Consider the following 22,247-nt stretch of genomic DNA (forward strand, 5'->3'; position numbering starts at 1 on the left):
ACAGAGACAGCAGCAAGGCTTAGTAGATGGAAGAGGTAATAGCTGTGCAGAAGGGTTAGACATTGTAAAAGAAAGGGACAGGGAAAATAAATAGAAATGTTTAGTGAATTTTAGTCTAATGGATGCTATTTATGCTTTCTACTTGGTGCTATCTTCTAGGTTAAGAACCATAAGTTCAATGCAGTAGACAGGGTTTGGTTGGCTGGTTGGTTGGTTGTTTTTGTTAAATCGAAGTGCAAGTAGAGCCAGGATACACTTGAGGTCTACATAACTAATATCCCACTGTTCCTGATCTCCAGCATAAAGGATGTTCAGAAAATAATATTTTAGGAAAGAGATAAACCACTTTATTTATTCTCTTCTTGGTTTTTTGTGGGCTTGTGGGGTTTTTTGTTTGATTGGTTTGGAGTTTGGTTTGAATTTTTTCATGTCTCTGATTTTACTAGCTCCATAATTCTTGCCAGAACCTCCCTGTTCAATTGGAGCCTGAATTTTGCTGCCTGCAGCTGATGGCATTTTCAAGGTGAAGGCTAAACATGACTTTAAGGTTCTTGCATCTGTAAAATTTTTTTAACTATCAGCAGGAGTCCCATCTCTTAAGTTAATTCTGCTCTTATTTAAGGGAAATGTGTAATGACAAGATTCCTGAAGTTATGGACCAATGAATTAACTCATATTCTGGCCAGCTGGAGTATGCAGGCACAGTTTATGACTCAATTATGTTCTAGTTATAGACATACAGATTGTAATACAAAAGAGAGTAATACCAAAAACCCCACAGTATAATTTTTTTCTGCCTTCATGGAGAAACTTCTTCCCTTGTAGACCAGCAATGTGTCATTCATGAGCTGGGGGTTTGGGGTTTCTTCATTCAGTCTTCAAAGGCATGCTCTCCTAATAGGTTGTGTGAAAAGCCAAACCTTAAAGCCCTGCTTTGTATTTTACAGTGTACTTTGGCTGTATTTTAAATATGTGGGGCAAGTGTGTTGCACACAAACATGCTGAAATCCACAGCTGTGGGTTGCCAGGTGTTTTTTAACAGTACTTTTCAGTACTCTTGATTGGGAGTTTTTAGTGTTCCTATTTATAGTTGAGAAAGCAGGAAATGTTATGACTTGTTAGGACACTAGATACAGAGTAAAAAGTATCTGTAAAATACTGTTTATGGGGTTTTTTTGTTTGCTTGAGGTTTATTGTTAATAACATTATGTTTTGCTGCTTCCTTGTACAGTCACTGTAACATCCTAAACATATTATCTGTCAATGCTTAGATCAGGTGAAATGCAGACTTAGGAGTGAGGGTCTTTTTGGGGGTGGGAAGGGAGCAATTGAGGAAGCTGTAACTGCAAGTGAAGTGGGAGAGGACACAAATACCTGGGTTTCCCTAAGTCTTGTGTGCTCTGAGGAACTCCTACTGCTAAATTTATATCAAGGTGTTGCTACTGACCTGTTAAAACTACCACCTTAAGAGCTGATAAAAGCTCTCTCCCATCAGCAGCTGCACTTGTTGAGGGTTTTGCCTGTCGGCTTTGAGGTGTGAATGTTTCCTGCCCTGGGTTGTGTTCTTGCACTGGCAGAACTGCGTGGTGTCGGCCCGGCCTTGGCTGGGTTTTATGGCCTCTGTTACTGTAGCACTGCAGTGTCCCCGTTCTTCAGGCATTCACTCTCTCTGGTGCTCTGCTGGGTTAGAGAAATCCTCTCTTTCATGTTTTACAGATGCTCGATAATACATTAGCCAGTCTGGTCTCACCAGTATTCCATTGTGGTCAGTGGAGAGTGTTGATTCACAGAGTGGTTCAGAGCAGGTTGAGAAGGCTGAAGTCCAAAGCACTCCAGCATCTCCCCCTTACAGAAGACCTTATCTCTTACACCACAAGATACCAGTGCTGAAGTAGCTAGTCATGGAGCCGGATCTCCTGGCATTTGCTGTTTGCCACCAGTCCACCGTGGACCCTGTTGTATGACAGTAACAAGTAAAGCCTCCACTGACTGTGAAAAGAGGTGTTTTTCTGTTTTTTCATAGGCATAAAAATGACTTCAGCACTGAAAGATTTATTAGTAGTGATAGCATTTATTATAAGACAGAATATTGTATTTACTGGCTTTAAGTTCTGTTTTTTTGACAGATGCACAGATCAGCAACAGAACTTTTTTCCTTAATGCTGTTTCCCACTAACAGATGTGCTGCATCTGCTATTTTTTCTGTGATAGGCTTAAAGACAGAAAAGTTAAGGATTTTCTTTTTACTTCTGTGGTTAAAAGGTGTCAGACAGGGAGAGTGATATCCCAATGATTGTCCAAAAAAAACCCCAACAAGCACAACCTAACAAACCAACCCAGGAAGAAGAAAAAGCAATGAATCTCTGTTAGTCATGTTGAAAAGAAAGATATTCAGGCTTGGCCTAAAAGAAACCTGTCTACAATTTCCTGGTCTTGCTCAAAGTGTATTAGAACTGCACATGTAAACACAGGTTTCCACCCGGATTTAGGCTTCTGTCTTCTTTACAGTTCACACATGCACATATACACACACACTTGCTGTTTGATTTGGAAGTGCTTTAAACCCAAGTTAGTGTACCACTGGTGGTTTGAACAGAACCTAGGGCTTGGTCAGCACTGGTGTACTGGATATTCTTTGTTACTTTTGTTCATCCCATGATTTCTCCGGAACAAAACAGTGATCTGGACTAACTCAGTTTACAGACTTGTAACTAAGCGCACCGGCGTTTCCTGGTGACTGGTTCCCTGTGAGTTCTCCATAGGGGTAGGCATGAAAGGATGAAACTGGTGAGGAAATTGGAGTGGGAAAACTCAGGCAGTGTTCTGCAAGTTACTTTGGATGTACTACCAAATATTGCACAGGTAGCAAGGGCAGGTACTAAAGAAGACCGAGTTAGGGATCTGTGTGCATCCCAGCACACAAAACCTGGAGACCCCATCCGAGACATGTGCAGTTGAGCACAGACAGGGTGCCTAGGTGTTCCTGCATGGTGGATGTCACTAGGGCCACACCTGAATCTTGGACACCTGTGCTAACCAGTCAGTGCAGATAAAGCTTCACCAGGTGTGTAAATTCACATTGGCTCTAGTGCTGCCGAAGCTCTGTGCCATTGTCAGGATTCTCCCCTCATGTGCAGATCAGTAAGTCACAAGGCCATAATGCCCCAGTGCCGTTTCCCACTTAACTTCAGCTATCAATTTAATACCTATCCTAGGAAAATACTTTTATTCTAACCAATGTGTTCAGTGCAGATACTGTGATAAGTTAGCTGAAGGTGTTATCTCCTGTAGGGAGCATGAAGTTTACTTTGATCTCTGTTATTTTTTATATAAAAGCAACAGCCTGATCTTCTTAGAGCTTTAAATGAGCATCTCAGCATGTGTAAAAGCTCACTTCATTTTTACAAGTCTAAGAGAAGACACAGAGACAAAAAAAAATGCAGTAGCACAAAATACTCATTTCTGTGAAGGAAAAACTTCAAAATATTTTTGGACTGATTGTAAGAAATTCTTTGAAGTACATTGACTAATAAGGTAAATTTGACTTTTTGGAACTGTAAATGCAGCAAAGATAAGTAAATTTCCGTAAACATAATTTTACTAAGATTAAGGTAACAAAACCTTTAAATCTGTGGTCTTTGATGTCAGGCAGGTATTTAGAGCCAGGAAAGAAACAAAGTGACTTTGAATGGCCTGCCAAGTGGATTTACTCTACAGAGAATGGAAATGGGCTTTTATCTCATTTTCCATGGTTCAAAAAGAAAAAAATTTAATTCCTCGCTTTTCTTTGTTTTCTAGTAGTGCTGCATTCCTATACATGCAGTAAACAGTCGTGTCCAAACATATTTTAGTGTCTTGCAGCTTTTGCTCGCAGGACTGCGACGAGATTCTGGGGGTGGCTGGCAAGCAGCCGTGGGAGCTGGGCACTCACCCGCCTGTCAGTCCCAGAGGAAAGCAGCATTCTGCTGGCAAGGGGGCCTGGCTGTGCAGGCAGGGTGGCAGGACTGCTGCTAGCTCTGCGTGCTGCCTGCCAGAGTTTCCCTGCAGCACACTCTTACCAATCAGCCTCCTCCCGGGAGAGTGCACACAGGGAGTTGTGGCAGCCCTCGCCTGCTTGCAGTGACACTCCTCTTGTGAACAACGTGCTGGTGGTAATTTATCTCCCTGCAAGCGGAGGGGAAAGAATTTTGTCTGGAGACTTATACACAGGGGGAGTGAAGCCCAAGGGATTATTAGGAGCAGCAGTTCATTAGTATTGCTAGTACTTATTAGTATTGCTATGGTGGTATTTATTTTACATTTATTAATTTGTAAAGTATTATCAAATCACTAATTGCAAACTCTGTGTCCCAGAAGAGTTCCACTTTGTTTTCATCTTGCTGCTTCCTTCATCATGAGCTGTGCTTACTCACATCAGTGCTGTAGCAGTAGTGCCACAGGAGGACCAAGCTGTCGCAGGAGAAACTGACTATATAAATAATTTTTATTGTTGAGGATCCATTTGCTTTTTCTTTTAGCTGTTCTTTACAGGTTCTAATTGATTTGTTGTAGGGTTTTTGTGTTTGTTTTGTCCAAGTTTTTAGTTTCAGATATTATCACATAATAATGCAAAGGTGGTGCAGAATAGGCAAAGGGGGTAGGAGGTGAATATTGACGAAAGATGTAAAAGTTGATGGTGTAGACAACTTAGAAGGACCAAAATAATGACTTGAAAAGTAATCTAATCCAGCCTTCCTGGTATTTATATTATTGCTTGTTTAGGTTGTTAAATTGTCTTTTTGTCATAGTTTCTAGTGGGAAACTATAGGTCCTTTGGGAAACAATGGCAATAAAAAGCAGTTACTCTTTTTTCCTCCCTTATATTGAATCTGCTAGCTGGTTTCTGTATACTTTGTAAAAGGAATTAATAACTCAGATAAAATTTTGTCACAATATGGAAATATCAGAACAAGACCTACAGTAGCATCCTGAGGGGTGAAAGGGATGCAGCATGCAGAGCTGCGGACTCTGCTTGGCAGCAGTTTGCCTACAGGCTGGCACACGTGTGCTGAATGGCAAACTGACATTATCCAGCTCCAGACAAAGCTGTGCTCTTCCCTCTGTCCATCCCAAAAGCATGGTTTTGGTTTTGTTTTTTGTTTTTTGTTTTTCTTTTGAAAAGATAGAGGATATAAAGCAGTTGGAAGCAGGGATTTCTCTCACAGGATTGCAGAAGCTGAAAAAACCCTTGGAGAGGAGGACAGCAGGTCAAGGTAGCTGCACAGAAATGACACAGTAATCCAGACTGAGGAACTAATCAGTCCAAAAAAATTGGAGGGAAACCCCACTTTTTTTATGTGGCATGATCATCTTGATCTGCTTCACAGCCTTGCTGCAGATATGCAAACAACTCAGCCAGTGCACCAGAGAAGCTGCTGTGGAGAAGGGACATGTTGCTGCTGCAGAATGGAGCAGTTTCCCACTTCTGCCTTTTCTCCCGTGTGCTGGTGTTGCTACTCATTTAGGTACATAGCAAGGCAGATAAGGAAATCTGTCCTGGTGAAAACTATTTTTCCCCCCCCTTCCTGGGCCAGCTTTTAGTTTGATTAACTTCCCTGGTGTGGATCGTCTTGGGTGGTCATGTGAAAATAGAAATGGCAGTGAAAGAGGAAGGAAGGAAACCAAGGACTGAGACAATATGGTAAGCAGGAATAGAATCCTTTCAGCAGGTGCTTTCATTCATGTCTGATTAAAATGGTCTTGTGTTATGTTTCTGCCTGTTTATAAACTGGCTTTGTTGACTGGACTGTTGAAATAATAAATCCTTGCCTGATCCTGACCTGACCAAGGAGTCCTGTCTCTGGCTTTCTGTCTATGCTGTGGTGAAGTACAGAAAAAAATTCAAGGGAAAAATAATTCTTCCTTCACATAACATGCCCTGATACTGAGTTAATTTTTCCACTAATCATTTTCTACAAAAATTAAAGGTAAAAAGCTTATTTTGACAATGGTGTTGGATTGTGGGTGGGTTTATGGTGAATTTTCTGTATTTTGTTTATTTTGCTTGATTTTTAATAATTTGGTGAACTGTCATTATTGGAAGTAACTAGAGAAGGGGATCCTATGATGTTTAGGTGATTTGGGAAATTTTTGTGAAGCAACAGATATGTGTGACATTGTGTGGTCACCCAGTGTTGGAGAAAAAAGGCTCAAGAGTCACCCAGCTCGTGAAATTTGGTGTGTTTCTTTTTGCCATGCAATTTCATCTATGGTTTGGGACATAGAAGTGCATCTTCTCCTAGCCAGAAGTCTTCTAAAAACACTTGTGTATGCACCCTGCATTTATAACAATGTTCAAAACATTGCAACATCAACAGGCTGTTTTTTCCTTTTCTATTTTGGGGCCCAAAGCAAGAGAGCTGCTTTGAGTCAGTCCAAATGCTCCTGTGCTCACAGATGTAGAGAATAAAGCAGAACTGATACATCTGGGATTTTAACACCTTCCAGCTGGTGTTTTATCAGAAAGGGACTTGCATGTGTGCACTTAAGAGAGAGGATTACTGTCATTGTATGACCATCTCTGAAAGGGACAAAAGAAGGTTTAAAATTTTTGAATGTCTTCTGGTTTCAGATGTCATTTCTGGAAAATGCTTGTGTTGATATCTAAATCTTCTGTTTCTGTTGGGTAATGAGATGCAGTGTACACAAAAGGCCCTTTGATTTCTCAGTTGAGAAACTGAGTTTATGTCATATGGGCTAAGGTTGACAAAAATGATGGATAACGTCATAATGCATATGTTTAGAATTGCTATATTTATACCTTTATGAGCTCAAAACAGCAGAAAATTTTGGGATCTTTCACACTTAATGCTAAAGAAATAATGAAATGCTACTAGTTTTGCTCTTTGCATTTAGTGGCTTTGGAATCATATTCAAAGATCTCACAGGTATTCTAATTTGGTGATTTTGCTTTTTCTTTCTTTTTTTCATTTACCAGAAAAAGCCACTGTCCTCGATAATAAAAGAAGTCTGTGATGGGTAAGTTCTGCCATATAGAGCATACTAGATAAGGTGCTTTTTGAAGTATTAAACCAAGTAAGAGATAATTTTTTCCAAAGAAAATCTAGATATCCTGTATGACTAGTCATTAGTTTCTTAAATCTTTTTGTGTTATCTTCAAATTTTGAATTTGCAGTGCATTTTGGGTCAATTGCTTGCAAGATGAGGCTCCTAATAAAGCAGCTCCATCATGTGGGTGACTCTCATTGTGACTGTTTCCTTCCTTTCTGCACAGAGATGCATTTTGCCAACTCACTTTGGCTTGTGGTCCCTGCAGTTCATGGGTTAAGGGACTAAAGCACTGCCTCTGGCTTTAAATATTGAGCAGGGTCCAGTGGGTGCTGTAAGCTGGTCCAGTTGATGTGACTGTTCATATGAAACTGAAATGTGAATTGCAAATTCTGCAATATGGACTAATAATTGGCTAAGACAAATACCTTTACTTACGTTTAATGGATCAATTGAAAAAGCTGTTTTAAGCTTTTATGTTTTAAGCAAGTGCTACCACACAGGAGAAACTAGTTAAATTCATCAAATTGCTGCTGAGCTAAAAAGGTGATATTTTATGCCTAATGTAATATATCAACTTAATACTATATGCACTGTGTATTGTATAAGCTAGCATAAATTTCTGGTACTGTACTTTTATTTTTTTTTGGTCAGTTTTAGTGACTTTGTGATCTTGCTTACTGCAAACAAAGATCACTAGGATATACTTGTACTGAGGTTTTCCGTTTGTAAACAAGCTTTTAACTTTGGAACTCATCATTGAAAGCTGTGGAAAACTATGAGAAGTATGAGAAATACATGGGAATGACAGACACTTGTTTGGTCATACTAAAATTATGTAAAGGGTACTTTTTGAATTATTAAGATTTCATTTTGTGATTAATTTATTTTCGTATTTCTAAGGTGGTCTCTTGCAAATCATGACCAATTTGCACTGCAGTATGCTGATAGCTCTAATTGCTACATCACCGAGAAGGTGGGTAAATCATTCAATGCAATTCTTGCATAGCCTGTAAAAATATTTGCCACAATCATTTATTTTAAATTAAAATTTATGAAAACATACTTTCCATAATGCAATGCCACTGAGAGGGTAGGTACTGGGAGACCTGATTTAATGACTTTTTGACTGATTTCTTCTGTTAGAAATAACAAATAGAAGTCTGAATGTGCAAAGTTCTTCATGACAGTTGAGTTTGAGACTTGAGCACTGAGCCCTTCAACTTTGGTATTTTTGTGTATTTAGTATTCTGCTAACAAGTGGTGTACAGGAAACTGAAATATTTAAAACATGAAGGGCTATTTGAAGTCTGAGGAGACCTTCAGTGCATGTCTCTTTCCTTTTTGGCTGAGCAGGTAGAAATAAGTTTCAGTGACTGTGTAATATTTGCTACTTGCTCCTGCCTGCTGTCTTGTCCTTATCCAGTTCTGTATGTTCTGTTGGCTTACTTTTTTTGGTCCCCAGAGAGCGTGGCAATAGGTGATTCATCAAGTGAAGCAATGATTTCAGCACAGAGTAATGAAATGGCTATAGCTGTAATAAAAATGGAATGTCTAGTATGAATATATGGGACATGCTCATCTGAATGGGACCAAGTAGAACATTCATTCCTAGCATTGCTGATAAAATTGCTGAAATTAAAAAAAGGAGATTATTTGGAAAAGTGTACCTGTAGTACTGCAGAGGTACGATTTCTAAGCAATGGCAGAAGGACACCGTTTAAAACCTGCTGAAGTCCACATGCAAATTCCCTAATCTCAGTGGATTTTGAGCTAAAAAGACCTGAGCTCAACTGCATAGATATAGATGCCTCTTGCTGACCTTGTTATCAGTTTAGTTTGGTTTGCTCTTAAGTGGAGGCATCTCTTGGTTTTGTTTAGCATTTTAGGGTTCTTTAGGATTTGCTAATATGACTGAGACATGAACTAAGTTTTCTCTTGCTGTCATTCTTACTCTCACCCAAGAAATAAAGGAAACTTAGGCACAGTTAAGCATTTGGAAAGACTAAATTAAGCAAGACAGCAAGAACATTTGCTCATAAAATAGTGCTGTGCTTTTTTTTTCTGGGCTCTTTTGTTTTGTTTTGGTTTTGTTTCTTTGTTTTCTTGGTTTTTAACAGACCAGTTCAGTTTCAGTTTTTAATTTAACTTCTTGCTACCCTGGACAACTTTCTCAATATGACCCTTTTTTTTTTTTTTGGATCTTCCCCTTTTTTTGCTTGTGTGTTGTTTTGGGTTTTTTTTCCTCTCCTTTCTTTTCAAGTTTCAATTGACAGATACTTCAAAGGCCACTACAAGGAAACCTGTTGAATTACTGACTTCTTTGTTTTGCCTCCACCCAAATTAAATAATGAGATTGTTCTGATAATTGCCCTCAGTGGTGACACAACATTTTCCAATAAAGCAGACAATTGAATTTTCCTGTTGGCATTTGAACTCTGAGCAGTGAGTATTTCCAAGAAGCAGGGATTGAGTGAATACTGCAGCTTTTTGAAGGTCTTTCTCCTGATGCAATTGGAGGGATATTTCAGGCTTTATCTCCACCTTTGGTGGATAGGATTCTGCAGCTTTGGAGAAATGTTTTCTGTTCCACATAAAAAAGAGTCTGGTGGTTTTTGGCTGCCTTTAACTTGCAATAAGGATGGAAAATTATGGTCTTCTAGGACATTTTGGATTGTACTGCAGGGAGGACTTTGAGTTTGTTTATTCCCTGCTGGAAATATGCAGAGTGTCTGACTCTGAGTCACATAAATAAGAGAGAAGAGCTCTAAATGCCACTAGAATTACTCAGATGTCTGTGACTTTCATTAGATATTGTTCACTGTTTATAGCTGGTTGTTGGACAGTGGCTGTGAAGAAAGGCTTATACAGGCTGTCACCCCTTTTACATACATTCCCTCATTTGTGTTCAGTAGGATGTTGTTGCTCTCTGAATTAAAACATGAAAATCACCAGGCAGGAGGGCAAACACATGCACTTCAAGGAAGCTACAACACTTAATTGTTAAAGCCCACATTGCTTTAATCTGACTGTTACTAATGGACATGAGCAGAGCTTTTTTTGTGACAGTGACAGCTTCTCATAAGTAAATATTTTTTGCAGCTCTTAAAGGTGAATTGTATGTCTGTACGTATGCAGATAACATTATCTATAGGTCATGTTTCTGCAGAGACTGAGTGACTGCCTTCCAGGTAGAGATGCCTCTGTAAAACATCCCCATCTTTAAAGTTACCAGAAAGAAAAGCAATTAATCAATTCTTATATAAAGTAACAAGAAGCTTTGAAGTGAAAATGTCCCAAATGTTACATGGCTTAACACTGTAGTTTTGTTTTTGGTGGCAAACAGCCCACCTGTGTTTTGGCTGTCATATGCTGAACTCTGTCTTTTGTAGCTGGACCTATATATCCTAATTACACCATACATAAATGAAAACAACACCCAAGCAGTTCTGTCTCTTAATTTATTTATGTTTTGGCTGTATTATTTGGAAAAATGCCTCTACAGAAGTAGCAATAACTCCTTCAGGCAGTACAAGTGAGGTCTTTGAAAAAATTTTGATTCAGCCAGGGTTCCTAGTAGAGATAGGGCTTATCACAGCAGACCCAATTTTGGCTGCTGCCTCTGGGGTTATGGTATGGCTATATCTGTGCGCCTGAAAGTGCAGTGGGAATTATTAATTATGTCTTCAAGCCTTTTATTCCAAAAATGAGAGAAATAAAAGTAGAGGGTATGTAAACAAGAAAACCAAGCAGGCACAGTGCCTGTGCTAAAATCTGTCTGGTGTTCTGATCATGAAGTGTTTGATTTTTAATAACATTAATAGGTGCGTGTGTGTTTTTAAGGGCCTTGCTTATCATGAAGGAGCATTTCTCTGTTAGGTCAAATATTTAAAAGCCTGACTTCTGAGTCAGGATCTTATCGTGCTAGATACTACAAAATAAGAATAAATAAGTCACCTTTTCTTCAGTCTATCCAGGCTATACCTGAATTAGATGCTTGTGTACATCAGGTGCAATGGCTCAGGAACACTGTAGCCTGGGGGAACTCAGGTTTAGAAAAGAAAATGCTATATGGAGTGTATAAAATGGCTGTACAGTTTTGTGTGCTCTCTGTGTTCTCTGGCTGAAAACCACAGCTGTGTTCCTCTGCTGACAGCACAAGCAGTGCAGGGACAGACATTCCGGTGGCTGATGCTGTACATTGAGGGGTATGGCTGGTCCCTTATCACTGCTCACCCTTGGCATTGCAGACCTTGGCCACCTCTATCTGGTGTTTGGCTGGGGAAGGATTGGGTTTGATTGGTTTCACTGCTGGAGGCAGAATGTGGTGGCTCTTAACCCTCCACCTGAGCAACTATCGGAAACGAAGGGTTGGCTGCTGGTGCTGAGGGGTTTGTGAGCCAACACTCAGCACACAGTGGTGACAACAGTGACTTGTTTTGTTATCTTTTACATACAAGGACATTTCATTTACCTGTATATTGAATGCAACCCATTTTTATTGTCCCAATTTTGTTGTGTTTGTTTTTTTACATCTGATGCCTCAGAAGACTCCCTGTGGGTTTTACTCCCTTCTTTCCTGTCTCCCACATTTCCCTTTTATTCTTATTGCTTGAAGCAGAGGGGAGCAGACACTGAGTTTACTCCATTAGTTTTGGGAGATTTTTAATCCTGTTTTGCAAGAAGAGCTGTCCCACCTTCCTTTTGTTGTAATTATTTGGCTCTGTGCTGTGTTTGAAGATGGGACATCTTTCTATCCCCTGTCTTCCCAATGCTGGCAACCTGGGTGAAGTCCCTGCTGCTTGTTCTTTTTCAAAGGTGATTTTGCTCACGACCTGTTTTTTGCTGAACACAACCTGAAATTCCACCGTGCCCTTACAGGCTCCCTGAGTGGGAGTGTATGCAAATAACAGGACAAGAAATGAGCCATTTGTACGGTTGGGACTTTTTGAGTTTTTACGTTTTTCATATTCGTCTGTTTTCACTGATTAATTGAATTTCAGTGAGTTGAAAGTAAACATTCTTAATAGTGAAGGTTTCTGATTCATTGAAGGACCTGGTGCTTCTTAAGCAGCTGAGAATGAGAAGTAGCATGAAGGCTGGAAATTGGAGAAATGTATTAAGTGTGCTGTTTCATTTTCCATTTTACGCTACTCCTGATAATGCATTTGTTAATAGTGCTACATAAATGGCAGATTGCAGGTTTGACCTGGATCAAACCATGCCCAACTTTCCCTTTGCCACCTCTGAGATGTGGTATTCCCCTCATATTCACAAATTTCTTACCATTTGGGGAAATCTGCAGAGCCCTGCAGAAATTCCCTACAGTAAGGGCAGCGCATGGCATCTGAGTGGCCGTGATCCTGCCTGCTTGATGGATGCTGGTAACACTGCCCTGTAGACTCCAGTAAAATCGAGTGGACACCAGTATATTTTTCAAATGAACACAGGTAAAACTTGCGTATCCATATATTAAATCACTTTCAATCCTCCTTCATTCCTGCTGATTTCAAGAACAGTGGTAATGGTTATCCTTCTTTTAGTTCTCTTAGGACTCTTTTTGTAGAACTTTTGGTCTATACTAAATTTTCCAAAGAAAATAATTATGTGCTGTTGACCTGTTATAATTCCTGGCCCCAGCACAAACAGCTTAATTCTTCTGCTTGTTTCCTTTTAATATATTTTTATGATAATCTTCAGTTCCTTAGTTCCACATCAAGGCTGAGGAGATGGATCAAGTGTTCTTTTTTTTTAAAAGGCTGTATAGATATTTTCTTGAATTAAGTTTATAATTTTGCTGCACAAGCAACCACTAGAGAGGAAAGTCTCTGAAAAGATTTGGCTTTCTGTTACAGCACCTGAAGATAGGTGGCATACCAGGGGTACAGTACAACTGTTTGGATTCTGCTGATAGCAAACAGTTCTGTGTAAGGTTTGGCCAACAGAAAAATACTCCTTAATTCATCTTTATACTTAAGGAACAACCTGTTTGAATGGGTAGTTTTCCAAAGTGCAGTGAACAGACATAACAGGTCAGTGCTGAAAGAGGGTCATTTTGATTTCTTCTCCCCTTCCCCAGGAGATCTTGCTACTTTTTTTTTGTTTGGTTGGTTGGTTTTTTTGTTGTTGTTTTTTTTGTTGTTGTTGACAATTTTTGAAGGTGGTGGCAAGGGGCGAATTGTTTTGTGCCATTTTGTTCCACTTTAACTCATTAAATTTGCTTAAGAAAAAGGCTCCTTGATCTGATGCAGGGATGAGGCAGGACTCTTCAATCGTGTCCAGGAATAGCCTGTAGACAAGAAAGAAGTAAAGGAAGGGTAGGAGGAAGAACGGAACTTTGCTTTTTTTAAGAGCTGTGAGCTGTCCCTCAGTTGTTTCTGGAACTGGGTTAAGCTGACATAGAACAAAATTTGTCAGACTCCAAATGTAGTGAAAAATGGAAAAGGGATGTTCTACCCATAGTCCTTCTGTGGGTGAGAGGAGGGGCACAGGAAGGGTGTAGGAGTGGGATGTATGTCCTAGAGAAGCCCAAACACCTGCAGGCTTCCCCTTAAACAAGTCTTGGTGTTGTGGTTCCAAATGTGGTGCTTGCAAAATGAGCTGGCCTGCTTTCCTGCCTGTACTATACTGCTTATTCCTGTCTTCTACTGTGCAAACCAGCCAAACCCCAAAATGGTTTCATCTGGTTTAGTTCCCTTGTTGACTGATGCAACTGTTTATGCCACATATAACAATAGTAGGAATGAGCAAGATGTTGAAAGCAAGACTCTATGGTAGCAAACCATGCTTTGATTTGGCAAAAGTGACTGTGAGCCACAGTCTTGGCTTCAGTATTCAGCTGTTCTTTAAGCATCTGCTTAAGCAGCCACTGCTCCTGTGCTGACCCCTCAGGGGTGCTATGAGCCAATGTGGTGGGTGACCTGTGCTGAAGAGCTGACTTCAATTTGATAATCCTTACTTGGGATTATTTTACTTGGGATATCTTACTAATAATAGTATGAGCACAGCTGGGTCAGTCATTTCCTGATGTTTATTTTTCAGGGTGCAGCTCTTACATTCACTTATCAGAGGATGATAGGGCTGCTTGTCATGGGCCCACCTCTTCCATGTTACTGGTGCAACTGTGCTGTGTGTCTGTGTGGTTGCTTGAATTGGGGAACTGATCCAGGTTAAAAATAACTTGTGTGTAACTTCTTCTAAAGTGTCAGAAGGATATCTGCTTGAAGTGTAATACCACTGCTGCTCTGCAGAACAAGTAGTGCCTGGTAATGTTATCCTTGTAGATCAGTTCACTTGCAGATGGGTAGATGATGCAAAGTTTGGTCTTTTTCTTAGGATGTGGTTTAAGTGGCGGTCAAGCTGGTATTACTTTGGGTTGCTGGAGGAAAAGGTAGTTGAGTTTCTTTTTCTACTCTGTTTCTTCCTTCCTTGTTTTTGCTTCACTAACATCCTAGTGACTGCTGCTGGACGGTGAGCTTGTTCAAGTCACAGATCTGCCAAAAGAAAACTCTGGACTCTGGAATAGTTTTTATTCTCCTTTTTGTGAATGAAGGGGAGAGGAAGTGTTATCTTTCATAAGGTCAGGTGGTTGACTGTGCTGCTGCCTGTTGGAAGATCTGATGTAAGGGAAGAGTTGGGAACCCACACACTGGAGGGATATGTGCAGAACTGTGCATCTTGTGGGCTGTAGAATTGCACTGGCTAAGGTACAGCCTGAAACTGCACCACTGGTCTAACTTGGTTTATTTACTACTGTAATCCTTGAATAGAGACAGACAAATAGCATGCAGAAAATGTCCTCTTTTTAGAAACTTCAGACAAACTACTTCATTTTTTCAGGAAAATGTTATCATCAAATTATAACATGAAAAACCAGAAGACATTTTCCCTTCTTTTCAACAGCTTCCCAGAAAAGAAATTTTATCACAAGATTAATTGCATCAGTATTTCTTCTAAAACATTACAATTCTGTCATGCCAAAAAGTACAATATTGGTAATTACCTGTATAACTTAGCTTACATCTTATTAAGTATTTTGGTGACTAAAAATAAATTTAAGAAATTCCCTACCAAGTCAGCCAAATGAAATCTCATCTCATAATCTGTCTCTCAGAGTCTCTAGCAGTAGCAAATGCTGTTCAGGGCACTGATCTGATGATGGCTTTCAGTCTTTATGCTTCCTCAGTGTTCCCATTTGTTGTACTACAGGTGTTGGAGGCTACATCTACACTTAGTCTTTTTAATATCCTGCATAAAGGCCATGCCACTCTTTCATCTCTTGTTGAACCTGCTGATATGGCCTGCTTATATAACTCCTGACAGCAAGTTTGAAGAGTTTACTGCCTTCTGAATGAAAAGGGTATTCTTTATCTGCTTTAAATTGATCCCCTACTGATTTCAAGTACCCCAAAGTTCTTATACTGCAGGGTTTCATAAAAACAGTTCTGCATTCTGGTTGTCCACTACATTCTTTCTTGTGTCCTTTGTCCCTCCAAACTGAGGAGACCCTGCCTTTGAGGCAACTGCTGAAGCCCATTGGACACTTGCCTTTCTCTGCATTTTCTCAGAAACTACTGTGTCCTTCCTAAGATGTGAAGATCAAAGCTGCCTCAGTGCCCTGTATGTGGGTACATGAAGTTACTGTGCTGTGGCAAAATGACACCCTCTGTCTTATTCCCAGTGCCACCTCTGGTGACACCCAGTGTTTACGGGATCCTGTAGCACATTGAATCAGTGCTTTAAGGGAGATCTGCCAGCAAGGACTTTGCTTCTCTTTCCTGAGTGGATAACTTAGTCATGAACTCTATAACTCAAATATTTTGAGTCATTTTTTCCTTATTTACAACTTGCACCAACTCATCCTTGTGGAAATGTAATGGAGTCGTTAACTTAAAGTGTATTTCACAGCTCTAATTTTCTGTCGTTGTGTCCATTTGGGGGAATGTGTAACAAAATAACAGCAGTATGGAAATAGTAATGAATCAATTACTAAAGGTAATAAACACAAGAAGAATTTTAGATTTCTAGGCTGTTATTCTCTAGGGTGGTTAGAGAAGTATGAAGAAAGCTGTTTGGTCAAGGTTAAAGAATAGGCTGAGTGAGCTATAACCATGGGAACCAATGCTTCTAGGTCTTCCTCAAATATGTTAAGAAAACATTCCATTCCAACCAGTTAAAGTGAGCTGAATGTTGAGTATAAGAGATCATTAAAATAATAAGACAAATGTGTGGCAAAATAAACTATTTTACCTGATAAATTTTCCAATGTCACTGCAGCAAATCTCTGAATAAATAGATTCACTATTTTGATAGGGGTTTTTTTAAGTGAATTTGTTTACCTTCATCCCTCTGCATGGTTTGGTGGACTCTGCTAATGCTTGAGGCCTGCTTTCTAGATGCAAATCTCTGCAAGTCCCCTGCATGTGTTTTGGGCAAAGTAGTCTATGGCACAGAAAAGCAGTGCTTTGAGACTAAACAGAATCTGGTGGCAGATAGTCATAGAAGCATAGACTTGTTTATGTTGGGAAAGACCTTCTAAGATAATCAAGTCCAACCACTAACCCAGCACTGCCAAGTCCACCAATAAATTGTGTTCCCAAGTGCCACATCTTTTAAATGCTTCCAAGGATAGTGACTCAACCACTTCCCTGGGCAGCCTGTTCCAGTGCTTGGCAAAACTTTCTGTGAAGAATTTTTTCCTACTATCCAATCTAAAACACCCCTGGTGCAACCTGATGCCATTTCCTCTTATCCTATTGATTGTTACTTAAAAGAGACTAACCTCCACCTTTCTGAGCCCTGGGGAACACCAGTGATGACCAGCTGCTAGATGTAACCAGCTGAATGTACCTCCACTCATCATCACCTTTTGGGATTGGCAATCAAGCCAGTTTTTTACCCAGCAAGCAATGCACCTGTCCAAGCCATGAGCAGCCAGTTTCTCCAGGAGAATGCTGTGGGAGACAGTGTCAAAGGCTTTACTAAAGTCCAGGTGAACAACATCCACAGCCTTTCCCTCATCCACTGATCAGGCCTCTTTGTCATAGGAGACCAGGTTAGTCAAGCAGGATGTGCCTTTCATAAACCCCTTCTGGCTGGGCCTAATCATCTGGTAGTCCTGTATGTGCCTCATGATGTCACTCAAGGTGATCTGTTCTATGACTTTCCCTGGCACTGAGGTCAGACTGACAGGCCTGGAGGTGCCCACATCCTCCTTCTAGCCCCTCTTGTAGATGGGCATCACATCTGCTAATCTCCAGTCAGCTGGGACTTCCCCAGTTAGCCAGGACTGTTGATCAGTGCTTGAAAGTGGCTTGGTGAGTACTGCCACCAGCTTCCTCAGTGTCCTTGGGTAATTTCCATCCAGCCCCATAGACAGTGTGTCTAAATGGTGTAGCATTTCCCCTTCGATAATGGGGATTGCAGTCCTCTCCTCGTCTCTGTCTTCCAGTGCAGGGGACTGGGTACCCCGAGAACAACTGGTGTTGCCATAAAAGACTGAGGAAAGAAGGAATTAAGTACCTCAGCCTCTTCCTCATCCTTTGTGACTTATGTGTTCCCTCACATCCAGATCACAGGATATTCTCTGTTGGAAGGGACCCACAAGTATCATCAAGTCCAACTCTTACGTGAATGGCCCATATGGGCATTGAACTCCCAGTGTTGCTGTTCTTAGCTCCTTGTGCTTTCTTACCAAGCTAATCTCATCTGATGGATATTCTCCCTAGCCTTCCTTTTGTTCCTAATATGTTTATAGAAAGATGTTTTATTATGTTTTCCAGCAGTAGCCAGATTAACTTCTAGCTGAGCTTTGGCTCTTCTAATTTTCTCCCTGCATAACCTCACAACACTCCTGTGGCCCTCCTGAGTGTGCTGCCCCTTTTTCCAAAGGTCATAATATCTCCTCTTTTTCCTGAGTTCCAACCAAAGGTTTGTGCTCAGCCAGGCTGGTCTTTCCCACTGCTTGTCTAGCATTGGCCTGCTGCTGAGCTTTCAAGATTTCCTTCATGCAGGATATGCAGCCTTCCTGGACTCCTTTGCCGCTCAGGACTGCCTCCCAATGGGTTCTGTCAACCAGGCTCCTAAACAGGCACAAATCTCCCCTCCAGAATTCCAGGCTAGTAGTTCTTCCTTACTTCTATGAGAAAGGAAAACTCTCTGACATACAGGGCTACCCCACTGCCTCTCCTTCCTTGCTTCTCCTGCCTTCTGAAGCATTTATAGTCATGTAGGTTCACATTGCTCCAGCTGGTGAAGTTAGAAGGCAGAGGGTCCTAAAATCTGAATGCAAGATGAACTTTCCAGGTATCCTCTACTTCCTGCTGTGTTCTGCTCTTTGTGTGTCTTCATGAAAGTATTTAGTCTGATTGAAAGCACATCTTGGAAATATTACCTACTCAATTAGACAGAAATCATCTTGTGATATATCATATCTTGCTAGATAAAATATTTCAGATGGGGCTCATTTGTATCCTTGATATAACTGCTGTCTTTGTCCTAGATAACATTTATAACAGATCTATTTTCCTGTTATAGAGATTTTAGGGACATTTTGTATGGTACCATTTCACTGGTTCCTTCCCTGCTCAGAATTAAGCTTTTCTAACACAGATCAACACCACGAACCTACCAACCTCATGTACACTTGACAAACGGGTTGGGAATATCTTGGAAGAGGGGTTTGTTTATTTTTTTTTGTCCTGTTCTTGTCTCTTTTTTTTTATTATTTTTCTACCATAGGTGGGAATGAGTTCTGTCCTGAGTAGGAGTGATGCTTATAAGTATGTCTGCCAAAGCTGGGCTGCTGTAATGATGTTCTGTTATCCTGGAAAAGAAATCCACAGGATGCTATCCCTAATACTAAGCGGATTAACTGTGTGTAAATGTTACAATTAAAATTAACTGGCATGCTGACTACTGCATCACACAGTTAATGTAGGAAAGCCTCTTGGCTTAATTGGACTCTTACATGCTGTTTCCTGGTATGTGATTAAGCCAATATTTAGAATGGATAAGCAAAAGTGATTTTTTTTTATTGTGTAACTGCTAACCTTTTTCAAATTTTGGCTAGCTTGCTGTGCTAGAGACTTTATGCTTTGAATGCTTTCAGAGATAAGGTGTGAGCAGTTTTCCTTAAGCCTTATTCTAAACCAGGAGTTGAAGATGAGCTCTCTCTCTCTCTGTTGTGATACAATGATTGAATTTAAAGTATAGGACAGACATACACACCTTGTGCTGAGCTGGACATGATGAAAGGTCCATGGGCTTGTGTGTTGTGGGTTCTGACAAGCATTACCCTTTTGAGTCTGAAAGCTTTGGTGTTTTAGATTCATCTTGATGATTAAACAGAAAGACTCCAAAGAAAATGGAGTTCAGTGATGCTTTTATGTACTCTTTGTGTTCCTCTGTGTTTCCTCTGTTCCTCCTCAAGTCTCTGGAGATCACCATATAACCTTCTCATGCTATGCTCAGTACCTCTTGTTTGCAGTGGACTAGGAGTGTTTGCAGAGATACTTATTGTGGCCTAGATGAAGTAACTTGTCACAAACAAACCACAAACTCGTTTGTACTCATTTGTTCATGTTAATTGCAGCAGGAAACATGAGAAACTTTAGGCCTAAAGTTTTGCTGCTTAAAAAAATAAGCCTCTATGTGTGCCCTTATTTATGTTTAGGAACAGTCTACTTCTAAGCTCCAATGTTTTTATAAAGATGTCAGTGAACTTTAAATTCTGAATGTGATTAATGTAGTTCAAGTTGTTTAAATCTTGTTGATTCCCTGGTTTTCATATTGTTGCATGCTGGAATTTGCTGCCTGCCAACCAAAGCTGATGGAACCTTGTGCATGTGTACATGTACCCGCTCTGGCCTAATGCAGCTGAGGTGCAGTAGCTTAGTCTAAGCTGCTGATGGAGGTAGATTTAGCCTATGCTAATTGTCTGTCCCAAAGCAATTACTTTTATTCAGCTCCACAAATCCAGGAGGTGGTAAGAGTTTAAGCGACCACAACTGTTTGTGAAGTGAGTTTGTTTCAGCACTGATTGAGATGCACAAATGCACTATGGCCACTTCACACAGATTCCTTAGACATGATGAAATGTAGCTGGGTCTGGTGCTGTTTCACTGCAAGTGGAGAAAATCTGGCACTTTGACAGTGCTGTGGGAAGTCACCCACTACTTAGCTGCTCACCCTTCTTTGCCCCTCTTTTGAGTATAGCCTGGCTGGCCTCCCTGAGACTGTTCTGGCAGGAGGAGACAGCTGAGGGCTGAGGAGAGTTGCTACATATGTAGGCAAAGATGCTGTGAGAAAGCTTCTCTCTTGTACCCCCTGTGTTGTCTGGCACTTCAATTATTTCAGTTAGAGTGAAGAAGTCTTTGTGGGTGGAAAGTGATCTTTAAGGATCTTGGAGGTAGCTAGAACCAATCCCACAGACGACTTGGATATCAAGAATGAGACAATGTACTGGAGTTTTATTTTGGGGCTACTTGACCTGGTTTCAGGCAAGATTTATCTGTTTTTTAGCATTTTGGATTTGAGATGTATCATAATGGGAACAAGAAGGATGAAATAAATTTGGGAAAAACTGTCTGAGGAGAAATACACCTTCATATTTTTTCTTGGCTAAACACCAGTCTGCAGAAAGCCTGCAACGTGGTCTTCAGTACAAAATTAGCTCTTCTCTCTCAAACTGTTAGGGATTCCTCCAATTCCTTTGACAGATTAGGGTGTCAGCCCATGAGCAAGCTACTGAACCATGACTGGCATTGTGCTCCACACAGTCAATACCTGTCAGTATGTTCACTGCTGTAGGTACCTATTCTCCTACCCTGTAGTGAACAGGAGGTAGTTGTTGAAAAAGGGGAGGCTCCCCTACACACACCACAGGGGGAGACCGTGCACGTGGGCTTTGACCACAAAGTCGTAAGGATGCTGTAAGTGTACACCACAGCTTACGCCATGGCAATGTGAGCTTAACCAAAAGAAAATGTTTAATGCCCTCTCTTTCTGACAGCCAGGCAAAGAGAAGGACTTATGACATGTTTGAACTTTACACTGCTAACAGCAATGCTTTTTTTACTTGGAGGGAGAATGCAAAGTCGTGGTGGCAGAGCTCAGTGGGTAGGTTCCAGTGGTTTAAGTCAGCATGTTCTTGTTATAGAAAATAAAGAGCCAGTGGGATGAATTCTAAATCCTGCAGATGCTTAATGACAGGTTTCAGCAAACTTATGAACTCCTCAAGTATGTACAATGCCAGAGCCGGATGCCATGGACAGCATATTTCAAAAAAATATTTAGAAGTTGCCAGTGGAAGCTAAATTTTGAAAAACATGAAGTCATTCTTGAAAGAGTTCAGGTTGGTTAAGTGTCTTGTGAATTCAACCGATTTGTTGAAGCTAATGTTGCATGCCTCAGTGAGGAAAATAGATGCTAGCTTACATCTGAAAGAGGGAAGTTTTGCATGCAGACGGGGAAAGCACTGTTGCAGGTTTAGCATGACATTCTGCTCAATGCATGCTTCATCTTCTTATGTGAGCAAGTCTTAAGTAAAACCTTTGGATTTTTCTCTTTCAGAATCGTAATGAAATAAAAAATGGAACCATCCTTCGATTAACAACATCTCCAGTGAGTCACTGTTCTGTTCTTCTCTTCCTTCAAAGTGAAGATTCAATTAGTAAATTGCTGTGAACTAATGTGTGTACTTTCAAGCTTTATCCACAATGTATCCCACAATCCTCCAGGAGCAAAGGTTATGAGTTATGGAGGCGGGGGTAATAACTCTAAGTGACATTTGGTGATACTGTTGGCACAACTGGGTGGGTTTTTTGTGTCTCACTTCCACCAGGAACACCTTTCGCATCCAAACCACCCCTGCTTCCCTGCTGATATTGCAGCCTCACTCAAGTTGCTCTTTTTCTGCCTCAGAACTCAAAGCCAGGTGGAAGGTCAGGGATTTGAATCATGGAGAGCTCTGCTGGGTGGCTCAGGTCAGAGCTTTCCTGATCTCTGGGTTTGTGTTGAGTGAGTAGCAACTGTAATGTTGAGATTTTTCTGGGGTTTCTTTGTTGTTGGGGTTTTTTTCCTCCCACACCATCTCATTGCCAGCTCCTGAAAAGCACGGCAGAGTTGCTGGTTGCCCTGTAATGGCCTGTTTTCCTGCTGAGTTGAGCAGTACTGCTGCCACATGCTGAAAGCCACTATTA

General features: G+C 40.7%; 1 protein-coding gene across 4 annotated transcripts in view; it reads left to right on the forward strand.

The window, feature by feature from the left end:
• The window catches only part of ELMO1 (engulfment and cell motility 1), a 311,991-nt gene that overhangs the window by 62,526 nt on the left and 227,218 nt on the right, over positions 1-22,247 (forward strand). For 3 of the 4 annotated variants that reach the window (XM_048298919.1, XM_048298911.1, XM_048298929.1), the window contains 3 exons: positions 6,977-7,017; positions 7,951-8,023; positions 21,619-21,669. In XM_048298919.1, the coding sequence (XP_048154876.1) occupies positions 6,977-7,017; positions 7,951-8,023; positions 21,619-21,669 (165 nt within the window). The remainder of the gene's footprint in view (positions 1-6,976; positions 7,018-7,950; positions 8,024-21,618; positions 21,670-22,247) is intronic. The other variant, XM_048298938.1, reaches the window with a different exon arrangement.

This window comes from Corvus hawaiiensis, chromosome 1 (assembly GCF_020740725.1).
Source record: "Corvus hawaiiensis isolate bCorHaw1 chromosome 1, bCorHaw1.pri.cur, whole genome shotgun sequence".
NCBI classification, from domain to species: Eukaryota; Metazoa; Chordata; class Aves; order Passeriformes; family Corvidae; genus Corvus; species Corvus hawaiiensis.